At 28.5% G+C, this 21198-nt stretch overlaps 5 protein-coding genes across 6 annotated transcripts; 4 read left to right on the forward strand and 1 right to left on the reverse strand.

The window, feature by feature from the left end:
- Positions 1-414: 414 nt before the first annotated feature.
- LOC145749825 (gamma-aminobutyric acid receptor-associated protein) lies at positions 415-2511 on the forward strand. Its single transcript, XM_082565690.1, has 4 exons — positions 415-582; positions 1108-1186; positions 1281-1399; positions 1718-2511. The coding sequence occupies exons 1-4, from the start codon at positions 493-495 to the stop codon at positions 1784-1786; spliced, it is 357 nt and encodes a 118-aa protein (XP_082421816.1). The 5' UTR covers positions 415-492; the 3' UTR covers positions 1787-2511.
- Positions 2457-6905, reverse strand: LOC145749824 (uncharacterized). Of its 2 annotated transcripts, XM_082565688.1 has the most exons (13): positions 6796-6905; positions 6515-6664; positions 6098-6160; positions 5758-5887; positions 5266-5368; positions 5153-5192; positions 4978-5072; positions 4646-4755; positions 4419-4506; positions 3938-4311; positions 3611-3852; positions 3411-3541; positions 2459-3299 (listed from the first exon to the last, which is right to left on the reverse strand). In XM_082565688.1, the coding sequence occupies exons 2-12, from the start codon at positions 6570-6572 to the stop codon at positions 3417-3419; spliced, it is 1428 nt and encodes a 475-aa protein (XP_082421814.1). In that variant the 5' UTR covers positions 6573-6664; positions 6796-6905; the 3' UTR covers positions 2459-3299; positions 3411-3416. The 2 variants fall into 2 exon arrangements, with proteins under 2 accessions (XP_082421813.1, XP_082421814.1); XM_082565687.1 differs by having other exon boundaries at positions 2457-3541.
- A 744-nt stretch (positions 6906-7649) lies between these two features.
- On the forward strand, positions 7650-12061 carry LOC145750040 (major facilitator superfamily domain-containing protein 8-like). Its single transcript, XM_082565954.1, has 9 exons — positions 7650-7836; positions 8293-8478; positions 8653-8915; positions 9238-9433; positions 9659-9816; positions 9998-10139; positions 10392-10511; positions 10725-10855; positions 11179-12061. The coding sequence occupies exons 1-9, from the start codon at positions 7755-7757 to the stop codon at positions 11314-11316; spliced, it is 1416 nt and encodes a 471-aa protein (XP_082422080.1). The 5' UTR covers positions 7650-7754; the 3' UTR covers positions 11317-12061.
- Positions 12062-14795: 2734 nt separating this feature from the next.
- LOC145750564 (sulfotransferase 6B1-like) lies at positions 14796-17219 on the forward strand. The gene is made up of 7 exons (XM_082566632.1): positions 14796-15076; positions 15380-15496; positions 15646-15752; positions 16021-16165; positions 16342-16457; positions 16555-16699; positions 16770-17219. The coding sequence occupies exons 1-7, from the start codon at positions 14836-14838 to the stop codon at positions 16880-16882; spliced, it is 984 nt and encodes a 327-aa protein (XP_082422758.1). The 5' UTR covers positions 14796-14835; the 3' UTR covers positions 16883-17219.
- Positions 17220-18587: 1368 nt separating this feature from the next.
- On the forward strand, positions 18588-19245 carry LOC145750759 (amine sulfotransferase-like). The gene is given in 4 exon segments (XM_082566839.1): positions 18588-18624; positions 18740-18855; positions 18923-19073; positions 19133-19245. Coding segments are annotated over 4 exon segments (417 nt in total).
- The last annotated feature ends 1953 nt before the right edge of the window (positions 19246-21198 follow it).

Here is a 21198-nt window from a genome sequence, read left to right on the forward strand (position 1 = left end):
TACCTAGAAATATCTCTAAGTCACGGCGGATGAATATCATGACGTCACAATGTTTTGTTTGTTTCGATCAGCTGACTTGTTTGTTGACAGTCACTCGCCAAGATTTGTGGAATTTGTTGGTGTAATAGTTTCGCAATGTTGTAGTGTTATACCGGCTTATTAGTTGTTATACACCTTATGATGTATTTTATAATATTTTTTATTAGCAATTTATATAATTAGCGTCAATTTAAAATCAAAAACTTCGTCGTACGTCTGTTTGCTTTGTCAGTTTGTATTTTTATGAACGTCAGGGGGTAAGCAAGGTCAGACAAAACAAGAAAAGTATAAAGGCACTTTTTGAGTTGTAAAATACTATTTTACATTCATTATTAAATTGCAATTTTAAGAAAAACTTTACCAAATAAACCATATTTTTTGTTCATATGCTTAGACAACTGATAAGTTTGTAAGTTATAAATCAAATTAAAATAAAGATCGAACAAATAAACTATGAAGTGGCAATACAAGGAAGAACACACTTTTGATAAGAGAAGAAGTGAGGGCGAGAAAATCCGAAGAAAATACCCTGATCGTGTTCCAGTAAAAACTTAAACTTAATTAATAATATTTTTAGGCATTATGACACGGATTTGAGCCTGATTTTGTAATGCATTAGCGATACATACTTCTGCTGTGCATTAGCGATACATTTTTAAAAAAATAAGCATTACATACAAATTTTAACTGGTCATAAAGCCAATATTAAATAATCAAGACCAAAATTCTCTTAAAGTCAACTTAAGATTGGGCAGGGGTAGTACAATATTTTGTAATTATGACTTTCTGTCATCGTGGAAAAATAAATGGAGAAAAATTATATATTATATACAATTGTAGTTTATAAAAAATTTTAGTTTACATTAGGCTTTGGCATTTTATTTGTATTTATTTATTTTTTAAATTCAAATTATTAAACTCATTATATTAAGTATTACAGCCCCTTAAGTCCCCAATTAAAAATTTGGTAATTACCAGTGTTCCATTAAACCAATTAAATAGATTAAAAAATTATAATTCAAAGCTGATTATAAAGATTTTTTTAATGGTGTATATATAATATTTAAGGTTATTGTTGAGAAAGCTGCAAAAGCTCGAATTGGTGATTTGGATAAAAAGAAGTATCTAGTACCTTCTGATTTAACAGGTAGTGTTAAAGTATTACAATATTTGTACCGTTCTTACACAATTCTATGCATTAAAAATGGTGTTAACAGGGGCTTATTTACTCTTATATTTAGTTGGACAGTTTTACTTTTTGATTCGTAAGCGAATCCATTTAAGGCCTGAAGAAGCCTTGTTCTTTTTCGTTAACAATGTGATTCCACCAACCAGTACAACTATGGGACAACTGTACCAGGTACTTTGATTGTAGATTACTTGTCATAAAAAATCTTATTTAATTGTTGTATGCTTTGCAAGTTTAATTGTTGTAATTGTTTGTTATTATGCTGACTGAATTCTGTTTAGTTCGGTATTTAAAGGCATAAGTTTGTGTTATTTTTAGTGTTTAACGCGCCAGTTTTTTGTAAATATTAACCCATATCAAGTGTAATTATACTGGTATTACTGAACTTAGCATAATAATAATTTCTAGCTGTAATTAGGATTAATGAATTGTCCGTGGTAGTTTTTTGCTTCCAATTTTCCAAGTAAAAACATTTTTTTCTTTCTTAAGGAGCATCATGAGGAAGACTTTTTTCTCTACATAGCGTACAGTGATGAGAGTGTGTATGGAGGAGTCTAATCTGCATCTTTAATTCCCGCTCTTTTCTTTCCTTCTTTCTGCCACAATAAAAACTGTGTTTTAACACAAACTTTTTGATTAAAAAGCAGATTTGCTTTAGTTGTAGTGTATTTTAGATGTTTCTTTTTCATTTTAATTGTGCAAACTTTTAATTATTTTAAAAACTGTTCGTTACAGTATAGTGGTTCTTCGTATCAAATGCTCTTTTTTTGTTAAAAAAAATGCGGTTTGTACTTTATTTTAGTACCATAAACCTTAATGTTCTCTATCATTTTTTTATAATCTTGTGTAAGCTTTGGTGTCTTACTGATAAAGTAAATGTGTTAAAACTAATTTCTTAACTATTGGTTTTAATGTGTTTGCTTAAATCAACTTAAAGGTTTGCTGGTGAATTAATCAAATCAGCTATTACTGATATAAATATTGTAAAAACGTAAATTCTAAACATTTTTTCATCTAAATTTGGGTACCAGTTGATACACTCATTAAACTGTCATGACAATAAAAATAGTTTACCTTCGAACAATTAACAATTTCTGTTTTAAATCCATTTGTGTATTGGAGCCATCTGTAAAATATCCTTAATTCAGCAAAGCACTTTGCGTTTTTGTCTTTAATAGCATAAAATAAAATGTACTTTTTTATGTAATTAAATTTTAAAGGAAAAAACTTTTGCTGTGTTTTAAATTGTCAAGCATTTAAAATGTCTACTTGTAGTAATAAGAATATCAAATTTACTATGAACCTAAATTTGTACTAAACATGTATTTATTTTAAACACAAATAAAGTAACAATGGTATGTTTTACACATAACTAAACAGGAAAATGAAACAAAAATACAGTACTATAAAGGCTTCTAAAACATAATTTTGGCAAAAATTCACAAGCTAAATCACACTAAACAATATTAATACTTTTGTTGTACAATGAATTTTAACATAAGATATGAAACAATTTTAGGTATTGCATTAAATAAAAATATATACAAATAATATAAAAGTTGGAATATTAAAAGTACAAATTGAGTTACATTATCAAAAAATGAGTTGATTATAATCAACTACAAAAATTATCTGACAAGGAAATTTAAGGTTATTTTGCTAAAATTAATTATATGAAAAACGTTTAAAAAATATGCTAAATAAAATAGGTACATTATAAAATAATAAAAATCAGTAAAGGCAGTAAAAAAATATCTATCACATTAGCATCGGTAATAAAATTTAACAGTTTTCAGCATTCTTCTTTGTGTTTTTTATTGCTTGCATTGATTTAAACTAACATGCCATTTTAGAGATATCATCACAAAATAACACATTTAAATTTAAACTGTAGCAATATACTTGACTTTTAAGTGTTGACATATAAATTACCAATCAACCCAACTTGACCTTTAATTATTAGGTCAAATATTGTTTCTTCCCTGTTTGTAATTCCTTTTAATAATGTTGTTTACATTTCCAATTTTCATTTCTGTTTACAATTTTTTATTTTTGTCGATGTTTTAATTCCCTTAAAAAAAGTTTGTTTACAATTAAAATTTGTTTACATTTTCAAATTTTAATATATATACACAATTCAATTTTAAACTAATTTTGTTACAAAATGCATTTTTGTTGTTACTATATTTTATTGTTGTTTGCAATCTCCCTTGCTCTTTTTCTTTTGTAAAGGTGGTTGATTCCTCTCGTGGTACCAAGATTCTTGTTCAGTCAAACGACTGAAACCCTCACCATATTCTAAATCTTCATCATCTGATTTAAAAACAGTTAAAAAAAATTTTAGAATAAAAAACTTTAATTTTAAACCTAACAACAACTCACTCTGTAGGTTATCCCTTGAACCATTTCTTTGCGGTCCACTACTACGAGTACTTCGCTGCTCATCATCCCCCTCTAATGGCTCAATAAAATGAGCTGGCATCCGATCAATAAGTTGTTCGGGTTGAGTTTGGGGTGGAGGGGGCCGACGAGGTTGTTCACTGTTAGTACGGCGGGGTGGGGGGTGGTCAGAAGTGGGTTCTTGTCGTTCTCTTACTGTATTTCTTCTTCGATCAAAAACAGGGCTTTGCAAAAATAAGGATAAAATATTTTAAACGCATAAATTTTTAATTTTTAAAAAGTTTAATTTTATCTGACACAGATTAATACCTCTCAGATGTTCTTTCCCTAATAGATTTCGGAACAGTTTCTTCAATATTGGTTTTTGGGGGAGGTGGTCGCTGCGGTCCTCGAGATCCTTTCTTCTCTTCCTTATGAAGGTTTCTATTGTCGAAGGATCTTTGTTTTTCTGGAGTTCTTCCTTCATGATAATCTCTAGAGCGGGAGTCAGGTCCTTGGTTTAAAGATTCATTGTTTTGAGTTCTATGTGATCTTTCTGAATGATAGTTTCTGTCCCGGGGATTTTTTGTTTCTTCCCGGGGTCGATTCCTTGATGAAGGGCCAGGTCTCTCATGATCTCTGTATCGAGGGTGATCAACAGGAAGGTCATCTGGGTAATACCCTGGAGGGGCATCCCCGGGAGGCTTTATAAGAAACAGTTTTAAATAAATATGTTCGGACTTTTTTATTTCTACACATTGATTTTTTTAAGAAATATTTAAGCAATTTTATTTCAGAACATTTTTAGTACCATTCTTGTTTTCTTTTTTCCTTTTTTGCGTCTCTGTTCTTGCTGGTACATCATCTCTGCTTCTTCCATATCCCTTTCATGAATATACCTTAAAACAAGCAAATCACTTGATCATTATTAAAGTCAAAAAACAAATTAGCAAAAAAAAACAAAAAAATTTGATCTGTGAGTAATTTTTTCTTATAAACCACAACCAAAACCCACCATGTTTTTATTTAAAAACTTACCTAGCTAACTCTTCATCTTGCATCTCCACCACAGTTTTCATATTATTTCTTTTTTCCTCTTTATATTTTAACCTAAGTTTTTCTTCATGTTGTAATCTTTTGGCAAGTTCCTATATCATATTAGTTTTTATAGGCTACTAATCAAAAATGATGCCACAGGTTTATGGTTAGGTAATATGTAAAATAGAAAACAGCATAAAGCAAAACGCAACTGAAAAATAACTTTAGAGGTTAACCTACAATGCCGACTTTACTTCACTAAATTTTAAACTATAACACACAAATATACATAAAAATGTTTTTGATAAAAATGATTAAAAACAACTTGCTACCTCATCTGATAGCTTTCTCATTCGATTTTCTTCTTCAAATTCCTCCTTACTCAACATTTTCGCCAATCTATGGTCCTCAACGTTTCTTCGGATATCTATATATTTGGTATATTGCATTAATGTCATTATGACTAACAAATAAGTTATGCCACTATAAAATGAAAGGAAACATTACCTCTTCTTCTATCTCTTTCCCTAATCATTAAGGCTGTTTCCTAAACAAATACAAAAAAAATGTAATTAGATTTTGCTTACTTTTGCTTTTACAAAAATTTAAATTTATTTTACCTGGTCTCTTCTTTCCCTCTCTTTTCTTTTTTTCTCCTCCATTAAATGTTTGTGAACTAACTCTTCTTGCATTACTTCTGCCAATCGTCCATCCAGTTCTTTACTAATAATAAATTAATGCAAATAAAAACGTTATAAAAACCAAAACTTATCCAATAAAAACAAAAAATACTAATTTACTTTTACTAATTGAAAGAAAAATAAACAAGTTATTTAGAATTACTGTCAAATTAATAAAACGGAAAAACAATAAAAGTATCGAAATCAAAATATATTAATTAACACGATTATAAAATAAAAATAATTTATCATAAGTTATATATATATAGCAATAATAGAGTTACAGTCACGGTAGATATAACATTAAAGTATACTAAAATATCTTTCAAATTAATAAAAGTAAAAATGCATTTGGTGAAAAGGTAAGCCTGAGAAGTGCACATGATTAATTAGGACCTTATTAGAACACTTTATACTTTAAATTAATCTTACATCTCTTCCTGTTGGTCCATGGTTAATATTCTTGCCTCCGTATCTTCTTCATCCTGAAGTTTCTTTGCTGTTACAATATCCCCCATCACGGTCCTTCTCTGTTCAACATTGCTGGAATAATGGTGCTCAACTAGAAAGGGTTCAATAATTTTATTAACAGTTTAAATACATAACCAATATAATTAAAATAATTTGGTAATTTTTTCAAAGGTTTTTAAATTTATTTTTTTACAACTATAATGTTCATTTTGACAGCATTTTAAATATAATTTTTTTTTTGTTATTTGGAATATGTATTTATAGGTTATTTAAAAAAAATTAATTTGTAAAGTTTAATTACTTTCTCTTTCCTGAAGGTAATATGCCAATGCCCCATCTTCTATTACCCTGTATTCCTGTACAGCTAAAAAAGTCGTTTTATTAATTTACTTTTCAAATTTACAAAATAAATAAATAAATATATATACATATATACATATCCATATACGGCAATAAATTAAAAGTAAATAAATTAAGGAATCATGTACTGACACAATGCGAAAATTTAAGGCAAAAGTCCAATACAGTACAATTATCATATTAAATTAGTGTTTTTTTGGATGATGTTGTTGGTAATCACATGGCCAAATAATTAATCTTGTCATAAGTTTTAAGCTTGGCAAAAGTTCATATTATTTATAGCATCTTTCTCATGGGTGCTACAACAATACAGCAGTTAAGTTTATTACGCTTTAATATAAATTACAAGAAACACTACCTTCATTCACTGGACGTACATGTTCACTTTCAATAGAAGATTGGTTAGTTGCTGCCATTTTATGCAAAGTTTTTGTCTTCTTTTCAAAAATGGAACAACTTAAATCATTTTTTGATAACCAGTTTTATTATCATAAATTGTCTAATGATTCTGTAACATGCAAGTATTAATTTTAAATCTCACAATCAATGTGAAAAACCCAAACCTACCCTTTTTGTTTTTTTAATATACAAACTACGTTAAAAACACATTTTTAATATTGAAAACTTTTCAAAACTTACTAAAGATTTATTAGTTATTACTGATTTGATTGTACTTTGTCGTATATTGTGACTTTTACTACACATTCATAAGTTTTTTAAATAAACAAACAAAATTACTAACTCCCCTGCTGTAAAACAATTTTATAGTTTAAAAGTTTACTTTTACTAAAAATGGTCAGATGGCGTTACACGAAAAATGACGTAATATGATAAGCGTTTGGAATCGCTTCAATACCGTTCAATACACGTTTCGATTTACTTGATCTACATTCTACACCACATATTTTATTACGCCAACGCATTGTGCTTTTTCATTATCAGCCTGTCACCTGTTTAGTCGGTTTTAGTTACAAAAAGTATACTTAAAAAACACCTAACGAACACTTCAAATTTTTAGCGTGCATGATCTTTTTTTATTTACTCAACATGGTTTTGCCTAAAGTGTAACTGTTCGAACAAAAGTATATATTTTTAATATAAAAACATTTTACTAACTTTAAACGAATTAATCTACGCAAAAGTTTTATTCAAAAATTAAACACAATTGCGATTTACGTATTTATTAAATAAACCAATAAAAACAATGGCTGAATAGAATATAACAAACGTGTAAAATGACTGGCATTAAAGAATAGTTGATTGTTTTCATTGTCGTTTATTAAAAAAAAATAATATAAACCAGACAGTAAGCAATTATCAATAAATAGCTTTTTTGAATATTTTTTCAGACATAACATATTAATGTAAATATTATTTTAATCTAAAGCTGTACTTAAAAGTAAGAATAAATTTGTACTTTATGAGGATAAATAAATCCTTTTAAATCCCTAAAAGTAAAACTATGTAAACAAATCAGCTGACTGAGTTATGTAACTAATTTGGCAATGTGCCACAGTTTAACTTTCTACGAAACCTTGGTTTAGGTTGCAGTTAAAGGAAAAATTGTACATTTAAAAAAAAACTTTAATGACCTAAATATGAAAGGGTGTTGTAAATCACAAAAAGTCGGCACTTATGCTGTTATTGGTCTTTACTTCTTTTTCAGTGGTGTTGAATATGGTAAGTTTATTTAAGTTTTAATATTCACTAGTTTAAGTTTTATTAAAGTTTTACAAATACGATTGTTAGTAAGGACTATTCAAAATATTTAGATATATATATATATTTTTTTGTATATATCTTTATTCTCGATGTGGTAAAGTCGAAAGCGACTTAAACATAGAGTAACATCAGTTACTCCGACCCAGTCTCGAGTTGCCTGTGGCAGTTTGGGATGTTATAGATTATAATTGCCCAAAAATTATGCTGCTGATTAAGTGCTGGCATAGCAGGAGTTTATACCGTTTATAGCGCCTTACACAAGGGCACTACAGCATAAGATCAATGGGGATCGGATTAAACCCACGACCTTATGTGTGGTGTAGCAAGTGTTTTTACCACTACACCACGCTGCCGGTTTATATATATATATATATATATGCATATATAATTGTTGATAAAATCTATTTTTGCCAGCGGTTATCCTTCCTACATTGAATCTGTACTTACTCAGCCTAAATGCACCACAACAGTATATTGGTTTTGTGATGTCATCATTTAGCCTTTCAGGTCTAATTTCTGGACCATTATATGGTATATTTACTGACAAGACTGGGTCAACGAAAGCTACTGTCATGTTTAGTGACTTGTTCGAAATTGCAGGTAATTTTATTGCAAATGTTTTAATAGTTTCTATACATAGGGTATTAATTGTTATTTAAGTTTGTATAACCTTGAATGAACTGTGTTTTGTATGATTTATAATTTTATATTGAACTGACTTTTTTATTGGTCAATAAATGTCAACTTTTATAATGTTTATAATTAAAAAAAAAGGAAATCTGTTGTACTTATTTGGATCCAGTCCTGCTATGATCTTGGGAAGTCGTTTACTAGCTGGAGTAGGATCTGGATCTGCCTCTTCTATTTTTGGCATGATCTCACGAAGTACAACAGAAGAGGAAAGAACAAAAGTCTTCTCGCAAATGATGTCCCTTCGACAATTTGGTTTACTATTGGGCCCAGCGTTTAATATTTTTTTAAGGAAACTGGATTTTTATATGGGACCATATCATGTTAATGCTTATACTGCACCAGGGGTAATAAATAATTTTTTATTTTTGATAAAAAAAAAACTTTAAAACAAATTTATTTGGCCTAATTTTAAATAGGCCTATTTAACCAACCTTTACCCGGTTGACTTAGCCTGATTTACTATTTAGGTGTGTGTAGTGTTTGTTTTTTAGCCAATGATTGGTTAACTAATGCAAATAAATGTATTTGCATAACTCTAATAAAAAAAACTATGTATCACATGTCAGTAGAAATGACAAACTATTTAAATCATTTTGTATATTTTTCCATGCTTTATAGTAAAACCTAAGTTATTAGAAATATTGCATTTCAAATTTATTTTTTTAGCTTTTTATGGCTTTGGTTTGGGGTCTTCACTTTGTTGCGATGTTTTTTTTGTACAAAGAACTTCATCAAATTAAACGGGAAGAACAGCAAATTATTGCACAGCAAAATGCTTCAAATGGAATTAATAATTCAGAAATAGATTCTGCTGAAACAGAAGTTCAACAACCTGTCAAATTTGGATTTTATGTAATAAAAGGTAGTACTTATGGCATTACTATATGTATTTACTTAGAAAAATTTGTAGTAGATGTATCTTAATTATAATATATGCATAGAAATATAGCTCTTTTTTATTTTATTTTATATATTCCATTACTTCATGCCAACTGAATTTTTATTGCCATTATTCAGCAGTTATAAATATGCCATAAAAACTGTATACACAAATTTGTAACACTTACTAAACAATCATGGAATTTAGATTTGATGCGTGAAGAGGTGGTGGTTTGCCTGTCTGTCACATTTGTTTTACTGTTTGCGCAATGTAGTTATGAAACATTGGTCACACCGTTAACGTTGCGCCTATTTGACTGGGGAGAATTACCAAATAGTATATTCTTTTGTGCCGCTGGGGCTACAGTAAGTTTTTAACTGATTTTGGTATTTTAAACTCATGTATATACATTTTTAATACTAAGTTTATATTTTACATATATGTTTTATAATATATTTTATAATGTATTCTAAATCTAGCACATACGCAGATTATTTGATGCTTTATTAAATGCTTTTAAATTTTTTTTTTACTTTTGTTGTTTAGATCATCATCAGTTTTTTGTCACTTGCAAAATTGAGCAAATATATGTCAGATAGAATGATGTTGTTGATTGGTACAACTACACTTACAATTCTTTATATCATTTTTATTCCGTTAATTATATATTCACTCAAAGCCCCAAAAGGTAGACAAAAAATGGTATTTTTTATTACAATTAAATAAATTAAAATTATTGTATTACATTTGTATATATAAAATGAATTTGTTTCAAAAAACAATTAACAACACAGCTGATTTAACATTTTATATTGGTAACTTAAAATAAAACTGAAAGTAATAAAACTATTACATTTATTTTTTTAGAATATTGAATAGTGTTTTTATATATTTTGTTATCAAATTTATTTTTTTAACATTTTTATTTATTATTTTTTAGGTACCTTTTGGGTGGTAGTTTTGTTTTGCGCTCACATGGTTTTAACTGTACTCGATCTACCTTTTGTTTTCGTACCTCAAGCTTCATTATTTTCAAAAGTTACCAGTAAAAAATACCAAGGTAAGTTAATGTTTGACTGTATTGGCCTTCTACTTAATTGTTTGTATATTTAGAATATTGTAAAATGAAAGTAGATATTTAAATTCCATTTTTTCAATATTTGAAATTAACTAACTAAGCCAAATATAAGATGTTCTTTATATTAAGTAAGGAACAACTAACTGAATTCCTAATGGGTTAACCTCATTTGTTTAACCCAATTTTCTTTTTTAGCATTTAATCAGGGCATAAGAATGCTTTGCCAAAGAATTGGTCAAATATTGGGTCCTCTATGGGCTGGATCTATGCTTAATAATCTTATTATTATGTCCATTGTTAATCTAGCGGTCACTCTTATGATCACTGTAAGTTAAATTTATCTGAATTGATTAAAATAATAGCTACCAACTTGTTTTTTTTATGTTAAAAATATTTATTGATATTATACTGTAGTACATAAAAATATTCTTGTTCTATAAATGTGATTATGAATTTGATAATTTTTCTATCCTGTTAATGTATTATCTATTTTATCTGTTTTTATTGTTTTTAATAATAGATAAAAAACCTAAATATATATATATATATATATTTGTAAATATGGAGAGTATACATATTTATTTGTAATTTTATTATTTGTATATTTTTTTAATTTAAAACCTTTTTAAATTTATTTTTTTGTGTTTAGTTGATGGTTGTTGCCTCTTACAACAGACTGAATGTTAATTATGATGAAGTTACTGCAAACAGGGACACAGAAGATCCAATGTATGAGAATAATTCTTCAGAAAAAACACCACTTTTACGTAAAAGTATTAATGCATAATGCTGTTAATTTTTTTCGAAAATTATTTTAGTTATTTTTTATAGAAGTAAAAAATATGAAAATAATGTTTTTTTACATTGTTTTGTAATTTGTTTATGTTAATTCGTACTTTATAAAATGTGGTACAAATATACTATCACTTTAAATATTAGCACAACACCTCTTCATATATTTGTACTTATATTTAAATTTTTTTTTATATTGAATCAATTTTTAATATATTCTACAAAATCAAACAATCCCTAAATGCATGATTTTGTAATTTTTAACCTTATTACTGTATAAGTAATCGAATATATATGCCATACCATTTAATATGCTTATGTATACGTTTTCACTTTCTTATTTACATTTGAATTTTGTTAACATTTAATTTTATTTATTTCATATGCAAGAAACATTTCTAGTGTTCCTTTGTTATTATTCTCACGGGCATTGTTTTGTTTAAATTTTTTATTTCTTTGGGTAAAATATTGTAATGAGATTTCCTTTCAAAAGTGCAATAATATATTAACATCAGAATTTGTAACAATTACACTTAAACGAATATTGCTTGCAACCTCATTAATTTTTAAGTAAATTTCTCTTTGCGTTTACTAATTGTTAGTTTTAAAAAAACTGTGTTTGTTATGAGAGCTTTAAAGTTAAAAACTGTGTTTATTATGAGAGCTTTACCATTTGTGGATGCAATTTCGAGTACTAATATACCTGTAAGTCACGTGTTATTATACAAATTAAAAAAAGTTTTGCATACTCTACGTTATATGACTGTCATCCACATTACTACCATTTATAAAAAAAAATTCTTATTTTACAGCAATTCAAAAGTAAGTATTTTTTTATAGTAATAGTTAGACTTGGACCCTAAGTAGTCTAAGGCGCTATAAACAGTACGAACTCTTGTCAGGCCGAAGAAAATCAAATTAAAAAAGATGCTAAAGAGTTTTTTGTTATAACGCAACGATTCCATTTTTACAGCGGTTGAAAACTTGAATTACTTTTACTTTACGGTTCTTAAAAAAAACTTAGGACCGTAAAGTACGATTGCGAGTGCCGTAGTACATAAGAAAATTTGCAAGGACCGTAAAGTACAAAAGAGAATTATCTAGGAGCTTTAAATACTACAAAGAATTATGACCGAAAAGTACAAGAGAGTTTTCTTTAGAACCGTAAAAGACAAGTGATCTTACAACTGTTTTGACAATTACGTTTTTTGGGAAAATTTGCCTTGTTTGTTTCAATGCCCTTTTTGTTTTTAATTATGCATCAAACATTCGATGTGTAGTGTACGACTTTATGTCTATTATTAATGTAATTTATTACAAGGTAGAAATAAATCCTGATTTAGTCCGTAGTTGACTATGAAGATTACGTCTTAAATGAGTTTAATTCCCCAAGTACAAGCTGAAATGGCTATCATTTTCAACCTGGATTTAATAGCAAAATTGCAAAGTACATATCTGAAAAATGGGAGCCAAAAACAAGTGACATAATCGTAGTTTCTTATCCAAAAACAGGTCCTAAAATGGTTGGGTTATATCGAAAATAAAAAAAGTTGTATTTGTATATTAAAGTACACAATTTTTTTAAAAAATTTAAGAAAAACAAGGTAAACGTAAAATATTTATCAGATGAACACCTTAAGGTAATAGGGAAAAATTTATAAAGTTGTCAAAGGGGACTAAACACTTTATCAGGGTAACAAAGGCATAGGGTGAAAATATATACAAATATAATTTGTTTAGGTTATTTATGTTTTACGCAACCCAAAAGACCAAGCCGTTTCCTGGTATAACTTTGCAATGACATTTCCATACATTAATCAAGAACCATGGTGCAAACTTTTGCCTAAAAATAAAAAACTGTTTTACGACAACTTTTAGCAGGTTTGATTTTACTGAAAGTTACCATAGTAACTTGTAGGGTTGTCAAACTATTTTAAAATTAACCATTTTACTTTTTATTAAAAATTTTGTTTAGGCAAACAAAAAATGTTTGCAAAAGAAGGTGAAGGATATTTAGAGCATGGAAGGATGATACGAACACAATGACGACGACAACGTTATGTTTTTGTGTTATGAAGACTTAAAAGAAGTAAATTATAAATCAAAAAATAATTTTTTTTTGATTAACGTGTTATCAAATTGTAGATACTTATGTTACAAATTTACTTACGATAACAAATAACGATTTACGTTCTACAAGTTGTACAGTTAACCTTTAACGTTGTCTAACACGCAGTATGCAGAATTGAAAATTAAAAAAACTGCAAACTTTATTGGAGAAAGTTTGACAAATGAAGAAACAAAAAATATTGCCCAATCTTTAAATTTCAAAACAATAAAAGCTAAATTTAGAGATCTCTCTAGTTCATTTGTAATATTTAAAAGAAAGTAAATTGCCTTAAATTGCTTGTGTACATACAGTTTTGTAAAGTGACACGCGTCATAATCTTGTGCTTTTATAAAAAATTATATATATTAACAAAGAAGTTTTTGGCCTTTTAATAAAGGTCAAGTTGGTAGCTGGAAAAATCATCTGACAGTCGCACAATTTGAACTCATCGATTTCAAGGTCGAGAAAATATTTGGAGACACCGACATTAAATTTAGATGTAACGTTGTAACATTATAGGTTTTAGGCATTTAAAGTTTAAACAGGCATTTTATTATTTTACTCTTACATAATTGAACAATTTTATATTAGGTTAACCGGCGAATAATGCAACAAATTGGTTAATAAAAGTAGATATTTTTTACTTCTAAGTTATTTAATAAAGGTAAACAATTTGAAAATTTTTTAAATACCAAAATTATATTTGTTATTTAAATGGACAAAAATGCACTTTAAATAAAATGCAAAAAAATATAGCTATAAGGTGAACAAAAATTTTGAAAAATATATTAATATATTACAATATGACACGGAATACATCCTGTTCTACTAAAATGTATCACGATTTTTCATGTTTTTTAGGTTATATTATAGTTTTTTTTTGCGACATAGTTAATAGACTGTAAACAAAAATAAATTTAATGACCTATTGACATTATATTAAACGGTACGATTTTCAAAAAAGTGTCTATAGTATTCCAGCTTGTAAAGTGTAAACAGAACATTTTTAGTTATGTGTTTAGATGAGTTCGCGCAACTTTACGACCCTTAGGCCTATAATTTAGACCGTGCTAAGTTGTACTAAAATACAGAGAAATAAGCAGAGCATATCACATTTGAAACAATTCTTGGTTTAAGAAACGCTTCGCCTACTTGTCAAGCACTGTCGTTTTAAGGCGTTTTTCTGCTGAAAACAAGTATTTATTTAGTCATCTTCGCAAGTTAATTAAATTCGTTACGATTTTTTAATTTAGTTTACATAAATATTTAGAAATTGCGTGTAAATGTAGAAAAACTGCGTAAAAACAAAACAAATATGTTATACAATGTATTTTTACACCGATTTTACCTATTTTAGTGTTTTTTTCTATTGTGTGTATTTGTAAGGCTATAGAATAATTAAAAATGGATCCTGCTATATTTGCCAAATATGTACAAAGAGCATTTGAACTTATACCCAAAGACAAATGGCCCGACATAGATAACTACGTTAAAGAGATAATGGAGCCAATGGTTAATCCACAGTATAAAGAATACAAGGAGTACTCGCTTCCACCCGGATTCGAACCAGAGATGATAAGGATAGTAAACGAAGAATGGGAACCACGAGAGGGAGATATTTTGGTGGCTTCTTATCCAAAAACAGGTAACAAACTTGATCGCACCGTATTTTTCATGTTTTGCGGTTAGTTACGTTTTACGCTTGATTAGCACCTAATTTGCCCGCGACTGCGGATTGAAGGCTTACGTGTGTTGTTAATTTTAAGATTCTTAGACGCGTAAAATGTTATACTAGGTAAACATTATAACGTTGTGTTTGACACTAAGTATACTAAAACGTAAATGACAAAATTTAACCCAATCTTAAGTGCTAAAAGCGCCGTAAACACATGCTGAAGTGTTATTATGGTTAACAAATATCAATAAAATAAGTTGCATTCATGTTTAGGAACGACGTGGATGCGGGAAATTATCAGAAATATGATATACAAGAACGACGATTTTGTCTTGGAGAAAACCAATTTGCCTTTCCCATGGTTTTGCTACTTGGAGTATCCACCAAAGGGTATTTATATATTAATTATATGTGATATATAGTTTTGTCTGTCAACTACAAAAATATTAGAAAAAATATGACATAAAAAAATAATATTTTTAAATACTTTTTATCTCAGTATTTCATTTAGATTAATATAATAATGTTATATATTTCAGAAAAATTTGATGTACAGGATTTGTATCCAATGAAACGCCGAATTTTTGCAACCCATCTTCCTGAGGAATTGATCCCCTACGAAAAATTTCGCAGTAAAGGCGTCAAGGTAAAGTTTGTTAACCATCTTTTTGTTTAATTTGGGTTTGACTTACTAAACATATTAAAACAATAGTGAAAGTAAAGTGATATTTTTTATATTTATTTATCTCTAAGGTGGTAATGTCGACTTTACGACCTAAACATAGAGTAGCATTAGTTACTTCGACTCATTCTCGAGTTAGTTTGTCAGTTTTGGATATTATTGATCTTATTCACCAGTAATTACCCTGTAGATTGGTTATTTAATGCCGCTAATTTTTTGTTTAACTATTTAGATAATTTACATGATGAGGAATCCCAAAGATCAGGTAATTTCGCTTCATAAGTTTTTGCTCAGTTTTCCCTTTGTTACAAAGCTGAAGCCGTTCACGGAGTATGTGCCACAGGATGAAAAGTTGTTTATCGACTTTACCTTAGAAGGTAAGTTAAAAAAAACAACTTTATAACACGCAGTTATGTTGAATGTAAAATAATCACTTATAAATATTAAACATATTATTAACAGTTTGTCATGCATATTATTAATATGATATTAGGTTTTAGCCAATGGCAATTTACAATGCTGACCAATATTTCGTTTATTTTACCTTTAATAGATAAACACCAATCCTTTACAAGGAAAGGTGAAGGATATTTGGAAAGCCTAAGAGATTGGTACAAACATAAGGATGATGACAACGTTAAAGTTGTTATGTTTGAAGACTTAAAACGGGCAAGTCAAAATAAAATTTAATTTCAATTACTTTTTTTAATCATGAACGTAATAATAGTCAAAAACATAAAAATCAACATGTTTTGATATTTTAAAGGATATATTTACCCAATTAAAAAGTGTTGCTGACTTTATTGGGGAAGATCTAAGCGACGATGAAATAAATGACATCATTCAAAAAACAACTGTCAGTGAAATGCGAGATGTAAGCAATGAAACTGGAGCCAAATTTGTGCGAAAAGGTATAAAAAAAACACGTTTATTTAAAAAAGGTTAAAATTGTTTAAAATTTATATTTTGTTAATCCTTAAGGCGAGGTTGGAAATTGGAAAAACCATTTCACCGTGGCCCAATCGCAAAAGATGGATGAAAAAGTGAAGAAAATATTAAAAGATACTGACATCGAGTTTATATATAAATTGTAACAAACCAATTAACTAGCTTTAATCTTTCATGATACTAATATAACAAGTTAACATAGCAGGCAATTTAAATGTATTTCTTTAGTTGTTTTTTAACATTTATATAACACACTTATTTACGTTTTGCACAACAGAAAAATTGTTATTATTCTTTGGAAGCTGCTTTAACTATAAAGTTTTTCGGCTAAAATTAAAAAGGAACTTTAGTATTGCTTACTTGTAAGCTAAAAGAAAAGTAAAAAAAAATGAACGTGTCTGTTCATCGCAATTTTTTCATGATTGAATCTTCACAATTTAAAAATATAATTCATTAAATAAAATTTTTAAAAGTTTCATGTTATTAACAAATTTTTTTGTCTCAAAGAACATTTTTGACCCATATTCCACAGCAATAGACATAACTATGGTTTACAGATTATCTTAAAAGGCTTATAACAATTATTTTAAAAGTTTAAATTTTTAATAAAAGGCGTTTGTATTTTTGCGACATAACTTTTTTTTGCCTTTTATACAATAATACCAATTTTTAAGCGTGTAGTAACAGAATAGAAATTACCACATATTATAGCGTTGTTTTACTAACATAATTTTATATATTGCTATATGATAAATCGAGTCAGTTTGGCAAGGTGATGAGTCTATTTGTTTAAACTTAAACAGTTGAAAATAAGTTCTTGTAACATACCTAAAAACTTTACTTTTGCTTATCTATACGAATAAAAACACTTGTACAATGTAGAATTATCCTTGGGAAAGCTTATAAACGTTTTATAATAATTTAACTTTTAGGTGTCGTTTCTGGAAAATCTATATAACAATGGGAGAAACCTAGAAGAAATTGTAACATAGGTATAACAAAACACATTTAAGTGCATGTCAAAGTGTTTGGTGTAATTAAAGGTCTTGTAAACTGATATACAACATAATGCATAGTGATTAATAACGGATTATGCCTAATATGGTAACAGAATTTTAAATTTAAAGTAAATGTTAGTATTTTAGTTTTAAGTATAGTGAATGATAAAAAGTAGTTTGCTAAGTTTTGAGAATTCAACTTCGTAAGTCAGTTAACATAAATACCAATTGTACAGTAGTAATTGTATATAAACATGGACAAAAAAGCAAGCAAAGAATTTGTTTTGCAAGCCTTTAGATTAATACCTAAAAACAAAACCTAAATTGGACACATTTGCTAAATATGTATTTACAAGAATATGGCAAAGTGAAATTTTAACCTGGAAAGGTTATAACTTTTGCCCACTCTTTGAGCGGAATTAACAAAATTTGTTTTTAAAGAATGGGAACCAAGATCTGGTGACGTTATTGTAGACTTGTAAACATCATATTACTTTCAAGCATGCCTTTATATTGATGGTATGTTTTTCAAGTACAACTTGGACGAATGAAATCGTATCTTAAATTGATTAATTGCTAACTAATGACTCGTTTTATTTGGTAATTTTTAATTTAGAAAAGTTTCAAGTAATTGACAACTATCCCTTTTCTCGAAGAGTATTTTTGACCCATATTCCAGCTCCACTGCTTAGTTTTTTAAATTTTCGACATAACAACACAAAAATAAGAATCTTAAATATAATATAAAGATACGACTCAGATTTATTAAAACATTTCATTCTCAATTAAACTTAGCTCATTTGTGTCATAAAAAATCCTAAAGACCCAAGCAGTATCTTGGTACAACTATGCAATGAAATTTCCGTATTTGGATGAAGAACCATGGCCAGGTTCATGCCAAGACATGAAAAAACATTTTACAACAACTTTCTCGCTGGTATACCAACAAAACATATAAAATAAAATCCTTTTTTTTGTTATAATTTTGTATTTTAAATTATATAGAAAAACAAAAAATGTTTGCAAAAGAAGGTGAAGGATATTTAGAGCATGTTAGAGGATGGGACGAGCACAAAAACGACGACAACGTCATGTTCTTGTGTTATGAAGATTTGAAAGAGGTTGGTAATCTTAATTTCGCAATGGGTTTTACTGTTATTATTTTAATTGTTTTATTTGCACGAAAAGGATATTTTTCGGGAAATAAGACGAATCAGTGATTTTAATGGTGCGGATTTAACTGATAAGGAAATAAATCATGTTGCTGACGTCACGTCTTTAAAAAATATGAAAAAGGAAGAATCAAAAACTAAAACATTTTTTGACGAATGTTTTAGAGGTTTGTTTAAAAAAATAAAAAGCGCATAATGAATCTGGTTAGATGTTCTGTTGCAACAGGTCAAGTTGGTGGCTGAAAAAATCATCTGACAGTCGTGCAGTCTGAACTGATCAGTTGCAAAGTTAAGAAAGTACTTGGAGACACTGACATCAAATTTAAATACGAGTTGTAAAATTGTTATTTTTAACAAAAAGGTTTCTTCCTTAACACGACCTTTATGGGTGTCAATATCTTTACTGGTATATATTTAGAATTAGCAGCAATACACCGCTAGCGGTTAAAAACGCTTGTTGCCTAAAGGGTGTTTTTCATGGTGACTTTTTTTTTAAAATCTTATATAGTAAAAGTCTAGGCCATACATAAAAAAGTAACCGGGAAATTAAGTTTCGTTTTTACAGTTCCTGGATAGAGTATTAATGTAGTGTAAGCTATAGTCAATAGAAGCGTTCAAAGATTGCTGACATTGCCTTATATAGTAATATTTACAAAGGGCTTTTTAGAAAGAAAAAGGTTGCGTCACTCGGCATAGTCATTTTATTAAGTAATTGTGTGATTAGACAGCTTACTGTTAAAGAGAAAGCGATGATTTCATTATTTTTACGAACTATGGCATTAGTGAGTAATTAATTCAATGTGTTTGCTGTGTACCTGCGTCATACGTAGTAAAGTATCATATTAATTAATATAGGGTAACATGCGTCACTAAAAGTATTTTAGATATCTGCACACTAGTTAAACCCTCACAGTTTGTAACAACTTTTTGTCGGTTGTAAAGCAGCATTTTTTACTAAAGTCGGTAAAAAAGTAGTAATAGGTAATAAAAAAAACATGGATTAATTTAAACAAAACCTTAAAACCTACTTCTGTTTGTTGTTTGCTTATTTGTTTAATTTTCTTTAACAATGGTGGTAAGCCAATTCGTACTTCTATATTTGTACTGGGCTTGTCAGCAGAAGGGTAGTCTGTAAGAGTAAATTGTCGTAATGAGTTATTGTTAGGTAATAATCAGCCTACTTAAAGAGAATTTCAGTCTTGGCCAACCTTGTTTAATGATTACCTAATTAAACTACCTCCAACGTTGTAATATTTATTTAAGGTCAAAAATTGCCTTTTTTGGGTATTTATATAAAAAAATAAACTTATAAAAATACAAAGTAGTTAACGTTTCATTTGTGTACAGTAAATCAAAATAATGAAGAAGTTAAAATGACCAGTTTATAGTACGCGTAATTTGATATTGAAATAAAACGGCTTTGTGTTCTATTTAGTGTGTAGATTGATTTAGAAAAACACCCACACATTTAAATTTAATAAATAGGCTGATATTCAGTAAAGCAGCTTGTTTACCGCAGTTTCTACAGATTACAAGCAAAAATGGCGTAAATGGGTACTAAATAATATGCATTTTATGGTTTGTATTTGTGTAAATTGAAGTTTACTTACGCTGGTCTAGCCTTGGGCTAAACGTTTAAATTGATTATACCTCTTTACCTTGTTGTAAAGCCCACTTTATGTCTGCTAAAAGTTTATGATTTAAGAAGTGAGTGTAGTGCATTTGGAAGTATTTAATGACGTGTACCTTAAAAGGTAATTACATTTTATAGGGTGTATTTGTTGTCTTCCGCCTTTAAAGTAATTTACCAGACAGGCCAAAGTTGGTAATTAATTTAAAAACTGAATAATATACGCCCATCTGGAAAATACCTTTGTAAAAAGATCAAGCAAGTCTACCAGGCCGTGTCAAAGTCTCATAGTTGAGATGTAAAACATATTTTAGTTGTGTAACTTAAATACATACAGCCGCGTCGCATCCTTTAGCACTGATGTAATCTTTTTAGTGGTTTTGTATTTATCAGATTAGGGAGTTTAACAGTGAATATAAATCACTGTCAACTATCCGGTTACATAAATAAACGTTTAAATAATGTAATTTCGTCAAATTAAAAGTAGCTAAGTAAAAATTAACAATCACTGGTCTGTACATCGTGATTTTTTAACAGCTTTAGAGTTTGACTTTTTTTAATGATTGAATATGTGGTAATGGTAATAAACTGTTATAAAAGTAGTGACTGTATTGTGTTAGCTGCTTTCCTATTTAAGTTATTTAGTTGTTTAACCAACGCTC

The sequence above is a fragment of the Corella eumyota genome, chromosome 4 (genome assembly GCF_963082875.1).
Source record: "Corella eumyota chromosome 4, kaCorEumy4.1, whole genome shotgun sequence".
NCBI lineage: Eukaryota > Metazoa > Chordata > Ascidiacea > Phlebobranchia > Corellidae > Corella > Corella eumyota.